The sequence below is a fragment of the Oncorhynchus kisutch genome, linkage group LG2, assembly GCF_002021735.2.
Source record: "Oncorhynchus kisutch isolate 150728-3 linkage group LG2, Okis_V2, whole genome shotgun sequence".
Classification (NCBI taxonomy): Eukaryota; Metazoa; Chordata; class Actinopteri; order Salmoniformes; family Salmonidae; genus Oncorhynchus; species Oncorhynchus kisutch.
In genome coordinates this window covers 8,015,103-8,034,934 of record NC_034175.2, presented here as the reverse complement: position 1 = coordinate 8,034,934, position 19,832 = coordinate 8,015,103, and the positions used below count along the sequence as shown (strand labels likewise).

The 19,832-nt window shown below is 43.0% G+C and overlaps 1 protein-coding gene across 2 annotated transcripts in view; it reads left to right on the top strand.

The window, feature by feature from the left end:
* LOC109900803 (basal cell adhesion molecule-like) overlaps window positions 1-19,832 on the top strand; it is a 100,018-nt gene that overhangs the window by 42,484 nt on the left and 37,702 nt on the right. For both annotated transcript variants that reach the window (XM_031802551.1, XM_031802549.1), the window contains exon 2: window positions 14,259-14,383. In XM_031802551.1, coding sequence (XP_031658411.1) covers window positions 14,259-14,383 — 125 coding nt within the window. The remainder of the gene's footprint in view (window positions 1-14,258; window positions 14,384-19,832) is intronic.

The window sequence follows — 19,832 nt, the reverse complement described above, 5'->3', positions numbered from 1 at the left end:
CAGACAGTCTGTACCACCTCCGGTAGCTGTGGTGTAGGGGTGTGTATGGGTGCTCTGTGGCATCTGCATCCGCGACAGGCCTATCTCATCCTGCAATATCCCTCTCTGGGTGTACACACACACACAAACACGCACACGCACATACCATACACATACACATGCATATGCATACACACATACATACACATACACACAAACCCTAATCTTACACACAGCCACCAACCATATGAAAACAACCCAGGCAGACACCCCATTAGAACAACAGCTGTAATGTGACCCTTGATAAGGTCGGAGGATGTTTGCATCAAAATGGATGGCTGCTCGATATCATCTCTTTCAACAATAGATCATCAGAATCAACCACAAGTCATGACTGAAGGGACTTATGATAGAGACTGGAGACAGAAGTCTAGTTTTAGTCTGCTGGCCTGTTCTAAGGTTACTTTAATTGGTTCCTGCCAGTATCATTGTCTCTTGCTAGGGAATAGTCTTCTGTTATTATGTCCATTAAAGAGCCTACTTTAGAATACACTGAGGACAGTAATGACTACTAGTGAAATCAGTGAGAAACAGAATCTCTTATGTTTAAGTTGAAACTGATTTGTTCCCACTAGCGCTAAGTGTCTTGTGACAACAGTATGCTGGATGGAAGTGCCTCAGTTGGTTTAAGATGAACTTCTAGTTGACTATGTGGTGTCCCTGTATCTCTCACCACAGCTCAGCACCAGGGGGTTTAGAATCTAGACAGACATACTTTTGGTGTTTAGACGTCCCACATAGTTTAGGAGTGACAGTCGGTCAGACAACCTTCGAGACATTAAAACAACACAGTGATGGTACAGGAGATACAGTTGAAGTCGGAAGTTTACATACACTTAGGTTGGAGTCATTGAAACTCGTTCTTCAACCACTCCACAAATTTCTTGTTAACAAACTATAGTTTTGGCAAGTCGGTTAGGACATCTACTTTGTGCATGACACAAGTCATTTTTCCAACAATTGTTTACAGACAGATTATTTCACTTATAATTAACTGTATCACAACTCCAGTGGGTCAGACGTTTACATACACTAAGTTGACTGTGCCTTTAAACAGCTTGGAAAATTGCAGAAAATGATGTCATGGCTTTAGAAGCTTCTGATAGGCTAATTGACATCATTGAGTCAATTGGAGGTGTACCTGTGGATGTATTTCAAGGCCTACCTTCAAACTCATTGCCTCTTTTCTTGACATCATGGGAAAATCAAAAGAAATCAGCCAAGACCTCAAGAGAAACATTGTAGATCTCCACAAGTCTGGTTCATCCTTGGGAGCAATTTCCAAATGCCTGAAGGTACCACGTTCATCTGTACAAACAATAGTATGCAAGTATAAACACCATGGGACCACGCAGTCGTTATACCGCTCATCAAGGAGACGTGTTCTTCTCCTAGAGATGAACGTACTTTGGTGTGAAAAGTGCAAATCAATCCCAGAACAACGGCAAAGGACCCTGTGATGCTGATGGAGGAAACAGGTACAAAAGTATCTATATACACAGTAAAACGAGTCCAATATCGACATAACCTGAAAAGCCGCTCAGCAAGGAAGAAGCCATTGCTCCTAAACCGCCATAAAAAAGCCAGACCACGGTTTGCAACTGCACAAGGGGACAAAGATCATACTTTTTGGAGAAATGTCCTCTGGTCTGATGAAACAAAAATAGAACTGTTTGGCCATAATGACCATCGTTATGTTTGGAGGAAAATGGGGGAGGCTTGCAGACCAAAGAACACCATCCTCACTGTGAAGCACGGGGGTGGCTTTGTGGGGATGCTTTGCTGCAGGAGTGATTGGTGCACCTCACAAAATAGATGGCATCATCAGATAGGGAAATTATGTAGATACAGTGGGGCAAAAAAGTATTTAGTCAGCCACCAATTGTGCAAGTTCTCCCACTTAAAAAGATGAGAGAGGCCTGTAATTTTCATCATAGGTACACTTCAACTATGACAGACAAAATTAGAAAAAATCCAGAAAATCACATTGTAGGATTTTTAATGAATTTATTTGCAAATTATGGTGGAAAATAAGTATTTGGTCACCTACAAACAAGCAAGATTTCTGGCTCTCACAGACCTGTAACTTCTTCTTTAAGAGGCTCCTCTGTCCTCCACTTGTTACCTGTATTAATGGCACCTGTTTGAACTTGTTATCAGTATAAAAGACACCTGTCCACAACCTCAAACAGGTAAGCAGCTTGGTTTGAAGAAATCAACTGTGGGAGCAATTATTAGGAAATGGAAGACATACAAGACCACTGATAATCTCCCTCGATCTGGGGTTCCATGCAAGATCTCACCCCGTGGGGTCAAAATGATCACAAGAACGGTGAGCAAAAATCCCAGAACCACACGGGGGGACCTAGTGAATGACCTGCAGAGAGCTGGGACCAAAGTAACAAAGCCTACCATCAGTAACACACTACGCCGTCTGGGACTCAAATCCTGCAGTGCCAGACGTGTCCCCCTGCTTAAGCCAGTACATGTCCAGGCCCGTCTGAAGTTTACTAGAGAGCATTTGGATGATCCAGAAGAAGATTGGGAGAATGTCAGATGAAACCAAAATAGAACTTTTTGGTAAAAACTCAACTCATCGTGTTTGGAGGACAAAGAATGCTGAGTTGCATCCAAAGAACACCATACCTACTGTGAAGCATGGGGGTGGAAACATCATGCTTTGGGGCTGTTTGTCTGCAAAGGGACCAGGACGACTGATCCGTGTAAATGAAAGAATGAATGGCGCCATGTATCGTGAGATTTTGAGTGAAAACCTCCTTCCATCAGCAAGGGCATTGAAGATGAAACATGGCTGGGTCTTTCAGCATGACAATGATCCCAAACACACCGCCCGGGCAACGAAGGAGTGGCTTCGTAAGAAGCATTTCAAGGTCCTGGAGTGGCCTAGCTAGTCTCCAGATCTCAACCCCATAGAAAATCTTTGGAGGGAGTCCGTGTTGAAGTCCGTGTTGCCCAGCAACAGCCCCAAAACATCACTGCTCTAGAGGAGATCTGCATGGAGGAATTGGCCAAAATACCAGCAACAGTGTGTGAAAACCTTGTGAAGACTTACAGAAAACGTTTGACCTCTGTCATTGCCAACAAAGGGTATATAACAAAGTATTGAGATATACTTTTGTTATTGACCAAATACTTATTTTCCACCATAATTTGCAAATAAATTCATAAAAAATCCTACAATGTGATTTTCTGGATTTTTTTTCAAATTTTTTCTGTCATAGTTTAAGTGTACCTATGGTGGAAATTAGAGGCCTCTCATATTTTTAAGTGGGAGAACTTGCACAATTGGTGGCTGACTAAATACTTTTTTGCCCCACTGTATATTGAAGCAACATCTCAAGACATCAGTCAGGAAGTTAAAGCTTGGTCGCAAATGGGTCTTCCAAATGGACAATGACTCCAAGCATACTTCCAAAGTTGTGGCAAAATGGCTTAAGGACAACAAAGTCAAGGAATTGGAGTGGCCATCACAAAGCCCTGACCTCAATCCCATAGAACATTTGTGGGCAGAACTGAAAAGGTGTGTGCGAGCAAGGAGGCCTACAAACCTGACTCAGTTACACCAGCTCTGTCAGGAGGAATGGGCCAAAACTCACCCAACTTATTGTGGGAAGCTTGTAGAAGGTTACCCAAAATGTTTGACCCAAGTTAAACAATTTAAAGGCAATGCTACCAAATACTAATTGAGTGTATGTAAACTTCTGACCCGCTGGGAATGTGATGAAAGAAATAAAAGCTGAAATAAATCATTCTCTCTACTATTATTCTGACATTTCACATTCTTAAAATAAAGTGGTGATCCTAACTGACCTAAGACAGGGAATTTTTACTAGGATTAAATGTCAGGAATTGTGAAAAACTGAGTTGAAATGTATTTGGCTAAGGTGTATGTAAACTTCCAACTTCAACTGTATCATCCTATATGTTTACCCCTACCAGCCCTTCCTCCTCTCTATCTCCTCCTCCTCCACAGCCCCTCCTCCTTCCCAACTCCTCCTCCTACCCTCACTCCCAAAGCTGACCTGGCCTGCATATCTGCCTCTTATCCCTCTTCCTCTGCTCCCTCAAATTTAGACAGCATAACCCATCTCCCTCACTCCCTCCTATATCCCATCTACCTCTTCCCTCCCACTGGACCCCAAAGTTGAGCTTTATCCCCCAACCCCTACCCACCCCTCTTTCTCCTTCCCTAAATCCCTCTCCCCCTCTCCATCCATCCCATCTCATCCCTCCGTCTCTTTGGCTCTCCTCTCTTTCATCCTAGTTCATGGGTAAATGTCAGATCTCTTAATTTGCATCTGATACATATCAATGTGTTCCCCCAAAGGTCACCACTTAGCTTGACATCACAGCAATAAATTCCCAGAGGCTGATATCTGCTCAGTATTCAGGATCTTTGAATGAGAAAGTAGTCGGCCCAACGAACATATTTCCACTTTCCATTTTGTTCGTTGTTTGTCTCTGCCTGTATCAGTGGCTAGTTTCCTGTCTCTGTTATATTAAGTTTGTAACCATGTAGTTTCAATTCTTTTTTCATATCCCCCTCTTTCCTCTATTCTCTCTGTCTGTCTGTGGCTCCCTTTGTAAGCTAGCGTGTTTGTGTGTGTCTGCGTTTATGTGTGTGTGCCAGCAGCTGTTGTTCCTGAGCTGCACCTGTTCTTGTCTCATCATGAGTGTGTTGACGGACGCCAGGTCTTACAAAGACCCACTCTGACACTGGCAGCCTGACCCACTCCACCACGAATCAAGAGCAAATACTCTCGGAATGAAATGTTCCCTTTTTACATCTCTACATATGTTGCCTGACTACAATATTTTCTCTTGATATGTTCATAAATAAATGCTGTGTTTACCTGCCTACGTATCATAGATCGCAAGACCATTATAAGTCAATACGGGTAACTGGCTAGCTACTACTGTTAGCTAGCCAGATAGCCACAAATAATGGTTAGCTATCTACAGAAGAAGAATTTACATCCAACTTGCATAACATTAGTTATAGCTCATTTTTGCCTGTTAAACTATCTAGTTAGATACATTATTACAATTCACATGTAGTTATGAAGTAAAACGTTTGCTTTGTGTATATCTTGTTTAGTCTCGATTGTTGCCATTGTTCTGTCTGGAAGAAGGTTCCGTGAATGGGGAGGTGCAGCGTGAGGTAATACAGTAGGGGGTCTGTGAGTACTTCTCAAATGTAATGTTTTAAGTGTTCTCCACACTCTCGTCCTCACAAGACAGTACTCAAGAGAGCGTCCTCAGAGAATGCTCTCAGAGCATGAGAATGTGGGGCACGGTTGTATGCATATTGAGAAACACCCAGTATGTTATACTTTTTATATGACACATCAGTAGGGGATGCCAGTTTGACTGAACCATTAGGATTCAACTGTTCTCTCCCACCAACACTAATGTATATATTACATACCTAAATCTGTATCACACACATCACTAATCATCCTGCTGTATCGTATATGCTACAGTGGCCCTTAACTTATTCTACATCTTGTTGCTACAGCCTGAATTCAAAATTGATTAAATAAAACTAAATCTCACCCATCTATACAATACCCCATAATGACAGTGAAAACATGTTTTTAGACATTTTTTAAACTTTATTGGAAATGAAATATAGAAATATCTAATTTACATAAGTATTCACACCCCTGAGTCAATTCTGTGTAGAAGCACATTTGGCAGCAATTACAACTGTGTATTTTTGGGTATGTCTCTAAGAGCTTTGCACACCTGGAATGTACAAGATTTGTACATTATACTTTTTTTTAATTATTCAAGCGCTGTCAAGATCATTGTTCATTGCTAGACAGCCATTTTCAAGTCTTGCCGTAGATCTTCAAGCCAATTGAAGTCAAAACATAACTAGGCCACTCAGGAACATTCAATGTCGTCTTGGTAAGCAACTCCAGTGTAGACTTGGCCTTGTGTTTTAGGTTATTGTCCTGCTGAAAGGTGAATTTGTCTTCCCTTGTCTGTTGGAAAGCAGACTGAACCAGGTTTTCCTATAGGATTTTGCTTGTGCTTAGCTCTATTCTGTTTATTTTTATCCTAAAAAGCTCCCTAGTCCTTGCTGATGACAAGCATACCCATAACATGATGCAGCCAAGACCATGCTTGAAAATATGAAGAGTGGTACTCAGTGATGTGTTGTGTTGGATTTGCCCCAAACATAATGCTTTGTATTCAGGACATAAAGTTAATTTCATGTTTTGCAGTATTACAAACAGGATGCATGTTTTGGAATATTTGTATTCTGTACAGGCTTCCTTCTTCTCACTCTGTCATTTAGGTTAGTATTGTGGAGTAACTACAACGTTGTTCTCTTATCTCAGTAATTGTTTTAATATCCCCATTGGCCTCATGGTGAAATAGGTACTCACACCACCAACGCATAGTTACTCACACCACCAACAAATAGGTACTCACACCACCAACGCAAAGGTACTCACACCACCAACGCATAGGTACTCAAACCACCAACGGACATGGGAACAATTACCGGCAAAGACAGAGAGAACAGAGGGCACATACTGTATATAACATACTAATCGGAGGAAATGGAAACCAGGTGTGTGTAATCAGACAAGACAGTCCGGGGTTGATGATAATGAATCCCGTTCAGTGAAGCCTAGAAAGCCTGTGACGTAAACCTCCGGTACTGGTGAACAGAATGAGCAGCAGTACCGGGGGGGATCCGTGACAGCCACATTAACAGTTATCAGTGAGTAGGTCCATTTTGGAGCCAATGAGAGAGAGAGGCCTTATGAATAGTGCCTGAGAAACACATGCAGACACACTCATACACACGTTCACACATAGGGAGAGATAGTAGAGACAGGATGCCCTGTGGGTGTTCAGATGCTGTTTGAGAGAGAGGGATGAAAGCAGGAAAGTCTGAGCAGTAGGTAGGCAGGGGGAATGAAAAACTCAGTTTGATGTCCAGAATACGACAGTAGGTATGGAGACAACAAGGGAACGAGAGAGAAATAAAAAGTAATGAGAGAAGAAAAGAAAGGGTTGAGGAGGGGATCCTGCTGGTTCCTTCATAATGAGGGGCTCCCGCTCCTGCTGTGTGTGTGTGTGTGTGTGTGTGTGTGTGTGTGTGTGTGTGTGTGTGTGTGTGTGTGTGTGTGTGTGTGTGTGTGTGTGTGTGTGTGTGTGTGTGTGTGTGTAAGCCAGTGCTATGTTAGAAGGGTTTAGTCAGATGTACTCCCATTAACTGTTTAACACAGTATGTATGAGGGACTGTACCATGGAAAGCTTAAAACACTAAGCTCAATTGAGCTCCTGTACCATTTTGCATCATCTAACAAGAGGATTTGTGTTATCAATGTGACTTCCAGTGTGGGCCTATCACTTTGTGGAAGCTCTACTCTAGTTATTCTAGCACCACTCGTGTAGCTTATGTTGCTCATCAATACTGAATGCTTAGTGTGTGTGTGCTCCATGTCAGTCAGTGTGTCTGTGGGTCACAGTTGGAGCGTCTAGTTCCCACCTGTCTGCCCCCCGCCCCTCCCCACACACACACACCACACACACACTTTCTCTTTGTTTTCTGTAAATCGGATTATCTACCCCACGTCAGTTAATGGGACCCCCATGCAGCTAACCCCCCCACTTCCCCTCCCACATACTCTCTCTCTCTCTCTCCTCTCTCCTCTCTCCTCTCTCTCCTCTCTCTCCTCTCTCTCCTCTCTCTCTCTCTCTCTCTCTCTCTCTCTCTCTCTCTCTCTCTCTCTCTCTCTCTCTCTCTCTCTCTCTCTCTCTCTCTCTCTCTCTCTCTCTCTCTCGAGCTCCTACTATGGGATCAGATTGGTTCAAGGAGTCACTAATTACTCCATAATTGCCCCTCTCTGTCTGCCCAGCTGCCTCATGGGTAAAACACAAGGGTTAAACTATATCGATCAGACCAGACCGGACTGTATTTGACCTGGCAGAGAGAGAGAATCCACTGGGCACAGACATCAGTTCAACGTCTAGTTTTGATTCACATTTGGTTGAGTTGTCAACTACCGTGAATTAAACTTGAAATCAATAAAAATTTGAAAAGACATTTTAAATATCCCTTATATCAATTACTTTTTTGCAAATCCAATCAGTTGTCCACGTTGTTTCAAAGTCATCAAATATATTTTTGTTGCTGAAATGAAGTGGAAACAATGTTGATTCAACCAGTTTTTGCCCAGTGGGAAGGAGAGGTAATAGGGATGGAGGGACTTGGGGGTGGGGTTGAAGGCCATAAAGACAGAGAGTAAAGAGAGAAGAGAGACAGGAGAGAGGAAGAGACCGACAGGCATGCTGGCTAGGTGTGACAGTCCCAAGCCCACATTGACACTACCTGTGTATTCTTCCCATGACAATCAATCCCACTCTTCTAGACACTAATAGCTACTGAAGAGCATAGCGTAAGGGTTCCTGACATATCTAATTCATGTGCTCATTCATTCTCATTCATTCTCGCTTCATCAGGAGCGATCAGGAGTCTACTTCTCCCTTCAAACCCTTGTCATAGCATGAGACCAGGGTTGCCAAATAGGTTTTTATCTACTTCTACACTCTCCAGCCAACAACATGAGAGACAGAGGGGAGCGAGAGAGCGGGAGAGAGAGGGAGGGGAGAGAAAGAGAGAGAGGGAGGAGAAAGAGAGAGAGGCAGGGGAGAGGAGGAACGAGGATGAGGGGAGAGAGAGAAGGAGAGAGAGAGGGAGGGGAGAGAAAGAGATAGAGGGAGGAGAAAAAGAGAGAGGCAGGGGAGAGAAGGAACGAGGATGAGGGGAGAGAGAGAAGGAGAGAGAATAAGAGGGAGGGGAGCGAGAGAATGAGGAAGTGAAAAAAGGTCAAATGGAAAGTGATAGAAGTGGAGAGGTTTTGGGATGAGGGGATGAGTGAGGGAGAGAGAGAGAGAGAGAGAAAGAGATCTCTTCTGAGAATTTCTAAAATGGAATGACCACTGACCTCTATCTGCAGTGTGTGGGTCACATTGGGTCTTGGTGTCTGACCCTGGAGGAATCTCTCACACACACACTGCAACATAACTCTCTCTCTCTCTCTCTCTCTCACACACACAATATGTTTTTTTTCTTTAAGTTATGTCATATTTGTGCATCTCTGAGCGATGTTCTATCGATTTCAGGGGTTATTTCAGGTTCTAGGTGATTTTCCTTTAATTTTAACTCCTCTCTCTTTCTGTCTCTCTAAAACACCAACACCAACACCATCCTTTCATCCCCATCTCTCTCCTTATTACCACTACCAAACAGGAGCCATATTCCCAACACTGCACCCACACACCAAACTATATTCTCCCACAGGATAATTCTTATATGAATTGAAAATAGTATGCCCAAATCTGGTCCTGTCCAAGTTCACTGCACACTACACAACATCAGCAGTGTGCCTGCAGTATTTATCTCTCTAGTGTATTCTCTCTTTACACACACACACACACACACACACACACACACACACACACACACACACACACACACACACACACACACACACACACACACACACACACACACACACACACACACACACACTGTAAATCCACTCTCTGTATGTGAACATGCGTTCCTCCACTCTCTGTGGAAAAGCCTATTCCCCCTCAGGAGACTGAAAAGATTTGGCATGGGTTCTCAGATCCTCAGAGCATCCTGTGACTGGTTGCATCACCACCTGGTATGGCAACTGCTCAGTCTCCGACCGCAAGGCACTACAGAGGGTAGTGTGTACGGCCCAGTACATTACTGGGGCCAAGCTTCCTGTTATCCAGGACCTCTATACCAGGTGGTGTCAGAGGAAGGCCCTAAAAATGGCCAAAGACTCCAGCCACCCTAGTCATCGACTGTTCTCTCTGCTACCGCACTTCAAGCGGAACCGGGGCGCCAAGTCTATGTCCAAAAGGCTTCTAAACAGGTTCTACCCCCAGGCCATAAGACTCCTGAACAGCTAATCAGATGTCTACCTGGACTATTTACATTAACCCCCCCCCCCCCTCTTTTACGCTGCTGTTACTCTCTGTTTATTGTCTATGCATTGTCACTTTACCTCTACCTACATGTACATATTACCTCAATTAGGGGGTAACAGCAGGTAACAACAACTAACCTGTACCCCCGCACATGGACTCTGTACCAGTACCCCCTGTATATAGCCTGTTCCTCTTTCATTATTACTTCTTTTTCTATTTTCTTCTTTTTACTTTAGTTTATTACTAAATACTTTAACACTCATTTTTCTTAAAACTGTATTGTTGGCCTTGTAAGTATTTTACTGTAAGGTCCACCTACACCTGTTGTATTCAGCATTTTACTGTAAGGTCCACCTACACCTGTTGTATTCAGCATTTTACTGTAAGGTCCACCTACACCTGTTATATTCAGCATTTTACTGTAAGGTCCACCTACACCTGTTGTATTCAGCATTTTACTGTAAGGTCCACCTACACCTGTTGTATTCAGCATTTTACTGTAAGGTCCACCTACACCTGTTGTATTCAGCATTTTACTGTAAGGTCCACCTACACCTGTTGTATTCAGCATTTTACTGTAAGGTCCACCTACACCTGTTGTATAAGGCGCATGTGATAAATAACATCTGATTTGATGACGTGATATTTTGCAGAAGTGTATCCAGTAAAGATCTCCCCTGGCTGATTATGCTACAGGCTGTCAGTGTGTGTGGAACACTACAGCGTAGGGTCAACTGATGTAAGGTGTGTGTCAGTGTGTGTGGAACACTACAGCGTAGGGTCAACTGATGTAAGGTGTGTGTCAGTGTGTGTGGAACACTACAGCGTAGGGTCAACTGATGTAAGGTGTGTGTCAGTGTGTGTGGAACACTACAGCGTAGGGTCAACTGATGTAAGGTGTGTGTCAGTGTGTGTGGAACACTACAGCGTAGGGTCAACTGATGTAAGGTGTGTGTGGAACACTACAGCGTAGGGTCAACTGATGTGTCAGTGTGTGTGGAACACTACAGCGTAGGGTCAACTGATGTAAGGTGTGTGTCAGTGTGTGTGGAACACTACAGCGTAGGGTCAACTGATGTAATGTGTGTGTCAGTGTGTATGGAACACTACAGCGTAGGGTCAACTGTACCATACTGAACAGGCCTGATCCTGTTAGCACACAGTCTACATTATACATGTCATCAGATTTAGTAGCAGATTCATTGTAGTGATACTTGCCACTTTAGCTAGTGACCACAACATTATACACAGATATGAATGCCAAGGCCTAAATGTATATGGAAGTTTTTATTAGACAGAGAGGGCACTGAATGAATCCCCAATGGAAATGAATGTAGCCTCTTCTATTGTAGCCTGATCTCCCAGACTACTGTTACTGTCTGCTGTGGAGCAGAGTGGAGAATGGTAGCAGTGAGAGACCTCCCCACTGTTACTGTCTGCTGTGGAGAAGAGTGGAGAATGGTAGCAGGGAGAGACCTCCCCACTGTTACTGTCTGCTGTGGAGCAGAGTGGAGAATGGTAGCAGTGAGAGACCTCCCCACTGTTACTGTCTGCTGTGGAGCAGAGTGGAGAATGGTAGCCGTGAGAGACCTCCCCACTGTTACTGTCTGCTGTGGAGCAGAGTGGAGAATGGTAGCAGTGAGAGACCTCCCCACTGTTACTGTCTGCTGTGGAGCAGAGTGGAGAATGGTAGCAGTGAGAGACCTCCCCACTGTTACTGTCTGCTGTGGAGCAGAGTGGAGAATGGTAGCAGTGAGAGACCTCCCCACTGTTACTGTCTGCTGTGGAGCAGAGTGGAGAATGGTAGCAGGGAGAGACCTCCCCACTGTTACTGTCTGCTGTGGAGCAGAGTGGAGAATGGTAGCAGTGAGAGACCTCCCCACTGTTACTGTCTGCTGTAGAGCAGAGTGGAGAATGGTAGCAGTGAGAGACCTCCCCACTGTTACTGTCTGCTGTGGAGCAGAGTGGAGAATGGTAGCAGTGAGAGACCTCCCCACTGTTACTGTCTGCTGTGGAGCAGAGTGGAGAATGGTAGCAGGGAGAGACCTCCCCACTGTTACTGTCTGCTGTGGAGCAGAGTGGAGAATGGTAGCAGGGAGAGACCTCCCCACTGTTACTGCCTGCTGTGGAGCAGAGTGGAGAATGGTAGCAGTGAGAGACCCCCCCCTCACTGTTACTGCCTGCTGTGGAGCAGAGTGGAGAATGGTAGCAGGGGGAGACCTCCCCACTGTTACTGCCTGCTGTGGAGCAGAGTGGAGAATGGTAGCAGGGAGAGACCTCCCCACTGTTACTGCCTGCTGTGGAGCAGAGTGGAGAATGGTAGCAGGGGGAGACCCCCCACTGTTACTGCCTGATGTGGAGCAGAGTGGAGAATGGTAGCAGAGGGAGACCTCCCCACTGTTACTGCCTGCTGTGGAGCAGAGTGGAGAATGGTAGCAGGGAGAGACCTCCCCACTGTTACTGCCTGCTGTAGAGCAGAGTGGAGAATGGTAGCAGGGAGAGACCTCCCCACTGTTACTGCCTGATGTGGAGAATGGTAGCAGGGAGAGACCTCCCCACTGTTACTGCATGCTGTGGAGCAGAGTGGAGAATGGTAGCAGGGAGAGACCTCCCAACTGTTACTGCCTGCTGTGGAGCAGAGTGGAGAATGGTAGAAGGGGGAGACCTCCCCACTGTTACTGCATGCTGTGGAGCAGAGTGGAGAATGGTAGCAGGGGGAGACCTCCCCACTGTTAATACATGCTGTGGAGCAGAGTGGAGAATGGTAGCAGGGAGAGACCTCCCCACTGTTACTGCCTGCTGTGGAGCAGAGTGGAGAATGGTAGCAGGGAGAGGGGTGAGACCTCCCCACTGTTCTCACTGTCACTGTTCACTATCCCCCCATGAACCATTCTCTGTCCATCTACCTCTCTCTCTCTCTCTCTCTCTCTCTCTCTCTCTCTCTCTCCCCTTCTCTCATTGATATCTAAGACACTGTGTGTATCCAAATGTCCCAGTTGAATGTAGTCTCCACTGAGCTGCCTGCCAGGAAGGCCACTCTGTTCTTTCTGACTGAGAGTGTCCTTCTATATTCTACCCATTGTGTTCTACTCTGAAGTCCTCAATAAACTATTTGTCAGGCTGTTTGTTCATTACTATGAAAATGGCTCATCTTCATTTCATACGCGACAGTACAGTGGTTTCCATACATGGAGATGCACCCGACAAGGCCTTGTGTGGTCCTTGAAGATGTACCTCTTGAATACTAGAATAGTATAATGGCACAATCCCAGAATGACGTGTTGTCCCTGTACCATGTTTAGAAAGACAGTGTTTTTCTCAGTGTGTCATTTTGTGTCTCTCAGTGAGTATAAGGTGTGTTTGGGGTTCGTCACAGACTGCTGCCTCTTGCTGTTGTCTGTCTGTTTGTTTCTCTGTGTGTGTTATCTGTCTGGGGCATCACAGGAAAAGGTGTGCTCCAGCACTGATAAAGACCTGCCTGGACGCCATTCAGCTGTCTTAGCTTTTTACCTTTCTTTAGAAACAATCAGAAGCTCAGGGCTTTATGCAAACACAGACACATACACACCCATACACACACATCTGTAGGCTTCATTTAATTACAGGAGCTGGTAGGTTCAGTTAAAGGACAGACAATCTGGACTCAACTCCACAGCTGGAATCCACACCCATCTATTTACCTCCCTCCATCCATCCTTTTCCTCCCTCTCATCAATCGCTCCCTCCTTCTTCCCCGTGCCCTGACTGGCCCCGGGTCTCTGTGTGTGTGTGTGTGTGTGTGTGTGTGTGTGTGTGTGTGTGTGTGTGTGTGTGTGCTTGTGTGTGTGTGTACGTGTGTGTGTGTTTATTACGTAACATGCCAAACACACATCTTTGGTATGTAGCGTTGAACAGTGTGTGGCATGTGTATGTAACGTTACACCCTTTGGTGGCCCCCCTGCCTTTCCCATCAGCAAACATTCTCTCATATTATGCTGTTCTTTGAGCTTTCCTTTTTTGTTTTAGACTTGTTTTTATAGAATAATAGGTATTTGACATAAAAACGTGTGTATTTAAACTCAACATAATAATGTGAAAGTCCCTCAATAACTAATCATCACCCCTCTCTCTCTCTCTCTCTCTCTCTCTTTCTTTCTCCCTCTCGCTTTCTCTCTCCCTCCCTCCCTCTCTCTCCTTCTCCCTCTCTCTCTCTCTCTCTCTCTCTGCAGTGTGCTGGGCCATCGTGACAGTGACAGTGACTCCCAAGGTGGAGGTGATCAAGGGAGAGTCAGCCAGTCTGCCCTGCACCTTCATAATCCCCAACTCCCCGAACAACATCGTGGAGTGGTTCATTGTAAGTCTCCTACTACTTTACTCCTGGCGTCCCACATTAAAAAATACTACAGTTTACTATATAATACTACAGTGCTTACTATAGAATTCAGTAGTAAACTGTAGTATACTGTAGAATACTAACTACACAAATCAAATTTGTTATTTGTAACATGTGCCGAATTAAGAAAATACGGTATTTACTAAAATAACTAAAGTAACAAATAAAATAAAATAAAAAGTAACACAATAAAATGACATAACGATAACGAGGCTATATACAGAGGGTACCGGTACCGAGTCAATGTGTGGGGGTATGGGTTAGTCGAGGTAATTTGTACAACTAAAAATGAAACCATAAGGGTTTCCTTATATGGCGATGTACAACATGATGGTTGAGAGTAGGCTACAGGATTGGAGGATTCTAAATAGTTTGCCTTCATTAGAAAACTTTGTTCCAATATTTCTGTAAATCAGTGATATTTATTCCCATAGTAATTTGTTATGGATCCATAACTAAATCAACATCTGCGCAGTCTACAATACATACTGTAGTTAACATGGGACTCTTTCAAAATGCAGATGTTGATTTAGTTATGGCTCGGGGGATTCGTTCTTGCAACCTTACAGTTAACTGGTACAACGCTCGAACCACCTGCCTCACGAGGAGCCCGCCTGTTACGCGAATACAGTAAGAAGCCAAGGTAAGTTGCTAGCTAGCATTAAACTTATCTTATAAAAAAACAATCACTCAATCAATCATAATCACTAGTTAACTACACATGGTTGATGATATTACTAGTTTTATCTATTGTGTCCTGCGTTAAATATAATCGATGCGGTGCGCATTCGCGGAAAAAGGACTGTCGTTGCTCCAACGTGTACCTAACCATAAACATCAATGCCTTTCTTAAAATCAATATACAAGTATATATTTTTAAACCAGCATATTTAGCTAAAAGAAATCCAGGTTAGCAGGCAATATTAACCAGGTGAAATTGTGTCACTTCTCTTGCGTTCATTACACGCAAGTCAGGGTATATGTGATAATAAAAACGTTTTGTTTTCGAAATGATAGTTTCCGGATTCGACCATATTAATGACCAAAGGCTCGTATTTCTGTGTGTTATTATGTTATAATTAAGTCTATGATTTAATATTTGATAGAGCAGTCTGACTGAGCGATGGTAGGCACCAGCAGGCTCGTAAGCATTCATTCAAACAGCACTTTTGTGAGTTTTGCCAGCAGCTCTTCGCTGTGCTTCAAGCATTGTGCTGTTTATGACTTCAAGCCTATCAACTCCCGAGATTAGGATGGTGTAACCGATGTGAAATGGCTAGCTAGTTAGCGGGGTGTGCGCTAATAGCGTTTCAAACATCACTCGCTCTGAGACTTGGTGTGGTTGTTCCCCTTGCCCTGCAAGGGCCGCAGCTTTTGTGGAGCGATGGGTAACACTGCTTCGAGGGTGGCTGTTGTTGATGTGTTCCTGGTCCGAGCCCAGGTAGGAGCGAGGAGAGGGACGGAAGCTATACTGTTACACTGGCAATACTAAAGTGCCTATAAGAACATCCAATAGTCAAAGGTATATGGAATACAAATGGTATAGAGAGAAATAGTCCTATAAATACTATATTAACTACAACCTAAAACCTCTTACCTTGGAATATTGAAGTCTCATGTTAAAAGGAACCACCAGCTTTCATATGTTCTCATGTTCTGAGCAAGGAACTTAAATGTTAGCTTTTTAACATGGCACATATTGCACTTTTACTTTCTTCTCCAACACTTTGTTTTTGCATTATTTAAACCAAATTGAACATGTCTCATTATTTATTTGAGGCTAAATTAATTTGTATTGATGTATAATATTAAGTTAAAATAAGTGTTCATTCAGTATTGCGGTAATTGTCATTATTACAAATAAATATGTAAAAACAATCTGCCAATTAATCGGCATCTGCTTTTTATTTTTGGTCCTCCAACAATCGGTATCTGTATCGGCGTTGAGAAATCATAATCGGTCGACCTCTACTACCTTTCCAATTACTTTTAGAGTTTGTAAATGACAAATGTGCTCTTTCTTTTTAGTTACATTGTTTTTGTTTTAGTTCAAACGTGCAGACTTTTCTTCTTTAAATGATTGTTTTACAGTTGAAGTCTGAAGTTTACATACACATTTAAATACAAATACATTTAAACTCAGTTTTTCATAATTTAATCAGTAAAAATTCTCTGGCTATGGTCAGTTAGGATCACCACTTCATTTTAAGAATGTGAAATGTCAGAATAATAGTAGAGAATATTTTATTTCAGCTTTTATTTATTTCATCACATTCCCAGTGGGTCAGAAGTTTACATAGAATCAATTAGTATTTGGTAGCATTGCCTTTAAATGGTTTAACTTGGGTCAAATGTTTCGGGTAGCCTACCACAAGCTTCCCACTATAAATTAGGTGAATTTCGGCCAATTCCTCCAGACAGAGCTGGTGTAACTGAGTCAGGTTTGTAGGCTTCAATATATCCACATAATATTCCTTCATCATGATGCCAACTATTTTGTGAAGTGCACCTGGCCATCCTGCAGCAAAGCACCCCACAACATGATGCTGCCACCGTGCTTCACGGTTGGAATGGTGTTCTTCGACTTGCAAGCCTCCCCCTTTTCCCTCCAAACATAACGATGGTCATTATGGCCAAACAGTTCTATTTTTGTTTCATCAGACCAGAGGATATTTCTCCAAAAAGTACGATCTTTGTCCCCATCTGCAATTGCAAACCGTAGTCTGGCTTTTTTATGGCGATTTTGGAGCAGTGGCTTCCTCCTTGCTGAGCGGCCTTTCAGGTTATGTCGATATAGGACTTGTTTTACTGTGGATATAGATACTTTTGTACCTGTTTCCTCCAGCATCGTCACAAGGTCCTTTGCTGTTGTTCTGGGATTGATTTGCACTTTTCGCACCAAAGTATGTTCATCCCTAGGAGACAGAACGCGTCTCCTTCCTGAGCGGTATGATGGCTCCCATGGCGTTTACACTTGAGTACTATTGTTTGTACAGATGAACGTGGGACCTTCAGATGTTTGTAAATTTCTCCCAAGGATGAACCAGACAATTTTTGGGAGGCTGATTTCTTTTGATTTTCCCATGATGTCAAGCAAAGAGGCATTGAGTTTGAAGGTAGGCCTTGAAATACATCCACAGGTACACCTCCAATTGACTCAAATTATGTCAATTAGCCTATCAGAATCTTCAAAAGCCATTACATTATTTTCTGGAATTTTGCAAGCTGTTTAAAGGCACAGTTAACTTTGTGAATGTAAACTTCTGACCCACTGGAATTGTGATACAGTGAATTATAAGTGAAATAATCTGTCTGTAAACAATTGTTGGAAAAATTAGTTGTGTCATTCACAATGTAGATGTCCTAACCTACCTGCCAAAACTATAGTTTGTTAACAAGACATTTGTGGAGTGGTTGAAAAACGAGTTTTAATGACTCCAAACTAAGTGTATGTAAACTTCCCACTTCAATTGTATGTAGGATGATACATTTTTGACCTGTTGCAATTGTAAATGGGCCTATTAAAAAAATCCCACTTCTATTAGGCTGTTAAGCATCAGAGCCTACCTCAGCCAGTTGCGTTATTTTATATGGGTCTAGGCTCTGAAGAAATAGACTCAAATTGAGCCCTCTTATTGTTTGTAAAGTGAAATTCAAAATTCAAAAGGCACTCGCACATCTGAGCTATCTTTTTTGCAGGTGCATGGCAACAGCAGGATGAGATGAGGAAAAGAAAGAAGGAAACTGCACACTGTTCTGATCCTGTCACTGATCTTTAATAAGCTTACATATCGGCCTCATGGCCTTCATCAGAGCTTTGTTCTTGAGCTCTAGTGGGTCTTTTTTGTAGCAGTTCATCTCATGTTTTCCCCAATGCCAAATTCAGAGCTTCATCCACACATTGTGGAGAATAGCCTCTTCTTAGAAACCTATTGCGCATCTCCCCTGCTTTTTCTAGATAGTCCTGAAAATGATTTGTTGCAAGTTGGGGAGGAGGGGGAGGGGGGGGGGGGGGTTCACACCTAGCTCAATTTGGGGAGTGGAGGGGGGGGTTCAAACCTAGCTTGGCTATTATACAATTCTTTAGTAAAGGTTGAATAGTTTATTGTTCCGCTAATAGCCCATCCTGCTAGCTTGTGAAAAACGAATAATAATACTTTTCCCCCTTAATACATTTGGACACAGTCGATAGCATGCTGGACTTCGGGCTAGAATGTTGAGAGTTCGAAACCTGCTCCCTGCTTGCTATAATGAATGAGTTTGATACACCTGGAATTGGATATGGTTGAAAAAAACTTGCTAAATAGCCATTGTCATAAATTAACTTTATGACAAAAAAAATTTGCACAATCATTTGTCTCTACATTAACTAACATATTCCTCTCAATTGTACATTTTTTGCTTGACTCGTTATGATGTTATAACTGCATACATTTGCTTCCCCATAATGTTTTGTCAGCCATCTTTGCTGAAGTCACCACAAACTGGTGGCCCTCGTCCAATTTGTCATTGGAACCAATCGATATGATTGGTCATATAAAAACCTTGGGACCAAAATGCATAATGAGTGCTCTAACTCCCCCTTGTGGTGGTCCGGAGCAATGAAGCTGTGACGCTGGGTACCTCTAAGTCCCACAGTGTAAGCTCGCAACTTTTAAAGGAGGAACCACTGTATGTCAAAGATAATAAAACAAAACACTATAGTAAACACCACAGTAATGTCCGTGAAAACACTACAGTATATACTACAGTATACTACAATCCGCAAAACACTACATTAATTACTATAGTGTATATACTACAGTTTTCTTTAACTACAGTATTTATACTCTAGTTAACTGTAAATACGACAGTGTACTACAGAATTTACTACAGACTTTTGTCCGCAAAAACACTATAGGGAATGCTACAGTAAATACCACAAAACACTGCAGTGAATACTATAATATTTATACAGTATTTTTTGTTGTATTTTTTCATGTGGAGTTGGTGCACTTTGCCTAATATCTTTTTACTCCCTGTATTCAGCAGAACCACTGAAAAAGCTTTTCACTCATCAATCTACACACAATATCCCATAATAACAAAGCGAAAACTGTTTTTTCATTTAAAAATGTTTTGTTGCTATAAAACAGAAATATGTTATTTACTTAAGTATTCAGACCCTTTGCTATGGGACTCGAAATTGTTCTCAGGTGCATTCTGTTTCCATTGATCATCCTTGAGATGTTTCTAAAACTTGATTGGAGTCCACCTGTGTTAAATTCAATTGAAGTCCCCCAGTTGACAGTGCATGTCAGAGCAAAAAACCAAGCCATGAGGTCGAAGGAATTGTCCGTAGAGATCCGAGACAGGATTGTGTCGAGGTACAGATCTGGAGAAGGGTACCAAAACATTTCTGCAGCATTGA